This window comes from Camponotus floridanus, unplaced genomic scaffold (genome assembly GCF_003227725.1).
Source record: "Camponotus floridanus strain SB8 unplaced genomic scaffold, Cflo_v7.5 scaffold518, whole genome shotgun sequence".
Taxonomy (NCBI): Eukaryota; Metazoa; Arthropoda; class Insecta; order Hymenoptera; family Formicidae; genus Camponotus; species Camponotus floridanus.
In genome coordinates, this window is record NW_020229679.1 from 15,632 (window position 1) to 21,963 (window position 6,332).

At 40.3% G+C, this 6,332-nt stretch overlaps 1 protein-coding gene across 1 annotated transcript; it reads right to left on the reverse strand.

The window, feature by feature from the left end:
* Nucleotides 1–1,616: 1,616 nt before the first annotated feature.
* Nucleotides 1,617–6,037, reverse strand: LOC112639226. Its single transcript, XM_025412515.1, has 4 exons — nucleotides 6,024–6,037; nucleotides 4,680–4,882; nucleotides 3,068–4,222; nucleotides 1,617–1,849 (listed from the first exon to the last, which is right to left on the reverse strand). Exons 1-4 carry the CDS (start codon nucleotides 6,035–6,037, stop codon nucleotides 1,617–1,619), a joined length of 1,605 nt encoding a protein of 534 aa, XP_025268300.1.
* Nucleotides 6,038–6,332: the final 295 nt, after the last annotated feature.

The window sequence follows — 6,332 nt, forward strand, 5'->3', positions numbered from 1 at the left end:
CACAAACTGTCGTATTTGTTTGACTGACTGTGGTTCTGGCCAGTTGGCCACAGCTTGAATTTTCCCGGGGTCGGCCCGAATTCCCTCCCGGTCAATCACGTGCCCCAGGTACGTCAAGCGGTCAACGCAGATTCGGCATTTCTCCGGGTTCAGACGGAGGCGCGCGTCACGAAGGCGGCGGAAAGTCTTCTTCAGCAGCTCGAGATGGTGGTCGAACATCCGGTTAATGACGATTATATCCTCGAGATAGACGAACACGTGCGGCTCTAATTCGGGCCCGAAAACCATGTCCAGTAACCGCTAGAACATGGCCGGGGCGGAGTGCAACCCGAATGGCATGACTCGGAACTGGTAAAGCCCCTTCCCTGGTATCGTAAACGCGGTGATCGGTCGACTGCTTGGACTCAAAGGTACCTGCCAATAACCGTTCTTCAGGTCTAAGGTCGACAGATACCGGGCCCCTCGTAATTTGTCGAGAGTCGCAGTGATCTGTGGCAGCGGATATGCGTCTTTATGAGTCATCTCGTTGACTCGGCGAAAGTCGATGCAAAAGCGTCATTGACGACCATCCTTTTTCTTGACAATTACGAGCTCCAAGGACTGTGCAAGGGCTCGATGACCCCCTGGGCGAGTATTTCCTCCACCTCGGCGTCGATAATCGCCTGCATCGCCGGGTTGCGCGGCCGGTATCTTTGTTTAATTGGCGTGTTATTAATGAGCCGAATGGTATGCTGGGCCCGATCGTTGGGTCCCTTCACGGTATCGAACTTCGCGAGTTCGTCTCGTAAGAATTCTTGGAGCCGATCATTCTCTTCGGCGGTCCTGCCGGCCAGGCCTCCGATGGTGCAGCACCGCTAGTGCCATCGGTGCACACGCAGCGGCGGAGCCGGCGTGCTTATGCGTAGTTTTGCCTGCAGATCTATTCCCATGAGTATCTTACTCGAGAGGCCCGTCAATATCCCGAAGATGTGGGTCGTGGTTCGGCCGGCCGCTTCCACCAGCAGGTTCATTTTCCCCGTTCCGTGTCTCGATCGTCCGCCAATTGTATTTGGCTTTCCCCCAGAATACACGCGAAGCCAGCACGTTTCAACATTTCAGCGGTTCTCTCATTGATTAGCGAGATCTCGGACCCCCCATCAATCAGTGTGTCGAAAATAAATTCCCCGATGCGGATCGGGGTGTGTGGTCGCGGCTTGAAGGTTATTCGGGGCTGGGAGTCACGGCGGCGACCTTCTCCCCAGCCCCGTCGGCTTTTTCCGCCGGCGGGTGGCACTGCGCAGTGAGCACCCCGTCTCGCCCGCATTGCGAGCAGAACTTCTTCGCGGGGCGTCGGCATTGCCGGCGCGTGTGCCCGCGCTGCTTGCACCGCCAGCAGCACTCTGCTTTATTGTAGGCGGCCGCCACGGCGGGTTTTGTTTCGGCCTTTTCCCTCTTGAGTGCCTCCTGCCGTTCGCTTACCAGGTCCTCGTGTTCGCGAGCGCGTGCTTGTAGCTCGGAAATATCGCCGATGTTGCGACGCCGGATGTAAAATTTGTATTCCGGGTGCATGTGGTCGTATAAGTACTCGAGCTGCATACCGGGTGAAAATCCGCCGGCCCGACGCATAAGCGTCATCATCACCGTCGAGTATTGCGCGAATGTCTCGTTGGCCTTCTGGTGACGATTTTCGATTTCGCGGCGGAGGGAGGCGTCGTACCGATGGGGCAGAAACTGTAACCGAAACGCCGCCTCGAATCCCTGCCAAGAGGCCCAGCTGGTCCGGTGATTTCGGTATCACAAAAGGGCGTCCCCCCGCAATATCTCCGATAATCCGCGCAGTAGTTGATCCTCAATGATGTGGTAATTTTCGCTGAATTCGGCAAACCGTTACAATCAATTGGTGTAAAGAAAACACATAGTTGTTTCTAAGAAAAAATATGTAATTCGCAATTAACAATTCCATATTTTTTCTTAAAAACAACTGTATGTTTTCTTTACACCAATTGATTCCTCTCATTATTTTGTACATAAAAGTATGAAGGTAAGATAATCGAAAAATGAATGGTTTACTAGATATTTTATGGTTTATGTAAAATTAAGAATTTATTTCAAGCCTTATAACTCAAAAAATACTTAATAAAAAGGTACTTAATTATAGTGTTTTGGAAAGCTCTCGAGATAAGCTACAAGAATATGCAATGAAAAATAGGGAGTTCCATTTAAGAAATTGAAGGTAATCTTTATGTGACCTTCAAATGACTATCCAAGGTCAAATCTAAGGTCACCGTCGGATTGCCCGGGAAAAATCCTACAATTTTTGTCTAGGTCATTTTCCTCTGTGATGCGTATTTTTCAAATTATCCAGCCGTTCCGGAACTTTTTCCCATCACTGTATATATATATATATATATTCATGAAATTTGAATTTTTTATAAATAATTTAATAATTTATAAATTTTATTTAATTATAATTTTACAAAATTTAAATTTATTGAAACAAAAAAATATTTAAGATAATTACATTTTTAAAGTAAAAATGATTAATTTTAAATATCTTAAAGATCGCCAGTAAATAAATAAAAGAAGTAGTTGAAATCGATCAGCACTGGCAATATTTATTGAGTTAAAAAATCACAATCACGACGTTTCGACCATAGGTTTTGGTCCTTTTCGAGTGAACTACAAAAAGAAAAATTATTTCCAATAATACAACAAACAAGAAAAAATTAATGATACTAAATTACATAGATGTTCGAGTAAGATTTGAGCAACAAGTTATATATACATACAGTAATTAAATTAACAGTTCTATCGTGAGAATAAGAAATCACTTCGTCAAAATTATCATGTCACTGTCTCCATCAACACACAGAGAAAGACTAGACAACCTTTATTATTCTATCATAAATATTGTTTAAATTTTCAGTGTCCTTTTGTAAGTTAATCGTGTTATCAAACTTTTTTATATAAAACATTTCGGCAATTTCTCTCTTTCTCACGTGTTTCTCATTGTGTAAAATAGTCGGTGATGACCAATCGAAGTCATGGTTAAATTCCACTCTATGCTTGCTAATAACGGAAAAATTACTTTCGTGCACTTTAATGTTGTTGCGATGTTCTTTTACACGAGTGCTTACATGTCTTTTTGTTTGGCCGATATATGATACGTTACAATTTTTGCAATCTAGTTTGTAAACGACTTCCGTTCTGTTATTAATAGGCAACCTATCTTTACCACGTTTAATTAATGAGTTGAGTTTTTTAGGCACATTATAGACGACTTTAAAGCCTATTTTTTTAAAAAAGCGATCAACATCGTCACTCCAGCCGTCAACAAACGGCAAGGAAATGTACGAAGGCGTAGCCGCATTGTCAGATTCATTGTCAGTATTAGTTTTATCGCGATGTTTCAAAAAATACAATCGTTTTTGCACATGACGGTTGATGATTTGATTCGGAAAGCAATTGTTCGAAAGAGTCCGCCTAACAGCCTCGATATTCTTAGCATGAAACCGAGTGTCCGCTAACAAAATAGCGTGGTCAACCAGATTGTAAATGGTATTCAATTTGTATTTCAACGGATGTTTGGAGTGAAAATTAATATATCTGTTGGAGCAGGTGGGTTTCCTGTACCAATCAGTCAGAAGACGACCATTAGATCGGATAACCATCGTGTTCAAGAAACTGATAGAAGAGTCAACCTCGGTTTCATGTGTAAATGTTAGGCGTCGATGATAATTATTAATCGATTTAATCTCTTCAATCTTTGATCGTGAAACAATAGTGAAAATGTCATCCACGTATCTATAATAGATCGGAACATCGAAACTCAGCAGACTCAAACAATGCATTTCTAAATCATCCATCACGATATCTGCCAGGATAGGTGACAGGGGGGAACCCATAGGACTACCAAAAATCTGCTCGTAAAAATTTCCATTAAAAGAAAAACTGGTGGAGTCCAGAACCGTTTCAATCGCGTGTAAAAACTGGGCTAAATACAATTTCGTGTTAGGAGCAATGTGACTCCAACGTTTAGTGACAGCAGTTACAATCAAATCTTTAGGGATATTCGTAAACAATGCAGTGACGTTAAGAGAAATCATTACTTCGTCATCCCTGATAGTCTTGTCTTTCAAAAGATTAGCAAACGTCCAGCCATCCTTGATATGCGATTTAGGTTGCAAGATCGAAATCTTTAATATATCGTGAATGTATTGCGCGACGTTATATAACGGACTACCTATGGATGACACAATGATACGCAGTGGGTAATCCGACTTATGTATTTTCGGTAAACCGTAACAACGTGGTAAATTGCCATTAGTTGAGTTCAATTTTTTGTAAGTGGATTCATTGCTGTGTTAACTCATTACTGCGCCAAGATTTAACAAGAGTATTAATTTTATTTGTTAATTTTCTGATCGGGTCTGTTCACTTTTTTATAGGTGGATTGGTCGTTCAAAAGTGCCTCCATTTTCTCCACGTAATCAGTTTTATTCATGACAACTGTGACCTGACCCTTATCAGCCCTGGTGACAAACAAATCGTCATTTTATTACGTAGGAATTGTTTACAGAGAGAGAGACTGTCTAGAACATATTTGTCTATAAAGTTGACATGTCTCTTCGCGCGAAGGAATCTATGGAGGGAATTAGCGACAGAATTTCTGATCTTTGCGTTAGCAGTGTCAGGGATACGGTTATAATTGATCTCAAAGTTCTTCAAGGTCTCGAGAACAACGTTGATACGGTCTTTCGCGTGAGACTGAAGTAACGGTAATCCGAAATTGTCACCAAGACTCAGAAGCTCAAAAACCCGATCAGGGATATTCTTGTTACTAATGTTAATCAACCATCCAGTTTTGTCAATATTGTTAAAAGGATTCAAAGCGGTGTCATACCTAACAGTCAAATTCTTAAATTTTTTAATTAACTTAGATTTTATTTTACTGTTGATTTTTAAAAACTTACGTTCATTAAGATCAAAAAACTTTTTTAACAAATCACATGGTAGACGTTCGGTAAGCCGTCGTTCAATCCTTTCAATATTAGCGCGCAAATAATTTAGATTAAAATTAAGATCCTTGATTTCAAGATTCAACAATATACCACGGTATTTCATCGTGGTTTTTTCAAAAGTGCGATTAACACTCCTACTATGAAACGTGATATTAGTTTTTAAATTATTGATGTGTGACGGAATTAGATCGTATCTCCTGCATCGAAGTAAGAAAATGAGTTGTTGTTTGGCCGTGCAGATTTTCCTTTTAGTGTTAATCCATGACTTCAATAAGGTAGTGTAACTTTTGCCAAACCGATTAGTAATCATTTGAAAAAACATATCAGATTGCAAAGACTCCATGATTAGATCCAGGAGCGTAAATAAATTTAAATATCTTAAAGATCACCAGTAAATAAATAAAAGAAGTAGTTGAAATCGATCAGCACTGGCAATATTTATTGAGTTAAAAAATCACAATCACGACGTTTCGACCATAGGTTTTGGTCCTTTTCGAGTGAACTACAAAAAGAAAAATTATTTCCAATAATACAACAAACAAGAAAAAATTAATGATACTAAATTACATAGATGTTCGAGTAAGATTTGAGCAACAAGTGATATATACATACAGTAATTAAATTAACAGTTCTATCGTGAGAATAAGAAACCATAGATTCCTTCGCGCGAAGAGACATGTCAACTTTATAGACAAATATGTTCTAGACAGTCTCTCTCTCTGTAAACAATTCCTACGTAATAAAATGACGATTTGTTTGTCACCAGGGCTGATAAGGGTCAGGTCACAGTTGTCATGAATAAAACTGATTACGTGGAGAAAATGGAGGCACTTTTGAACGACCAATCCACCTATAAAAAAATGAACAGACCCGATCAGAAAATTAACAAATAAAATTAATACTCTTGTTAAATCTTGGCGCAGTAATGAGTTAATCAATGAATCCACTTACAAAAAATTGAACTCAACTAATGGCAATTTACCACGTTGTTACGGTTTACCGAAAATACATAAGTCGGATTACCCACTGCGTATCATTGTGTCATCCATAGGTAGTCCGTTATATAACGTCGCGCAATACATTCACGATATATTAAAGATTTCGATCTTGCAACCTAAATCGCATATCAAGGATGGCTGGACGTTTGCTAATCTTTTGAAAGACAAGACTATCAGGGATGACGAAGTAATGATTTCTCTTAACGTCACTGCATTGTTTACGAATATCCCTTGTTACGTCTCGAGTGTTAATTTAGACTAACTAAATTTTTACTTCTCTTGATCAGAGGTTTATCTCTCAATTTATTTTCTAGGGCAACCTGCTAAGCCGGCT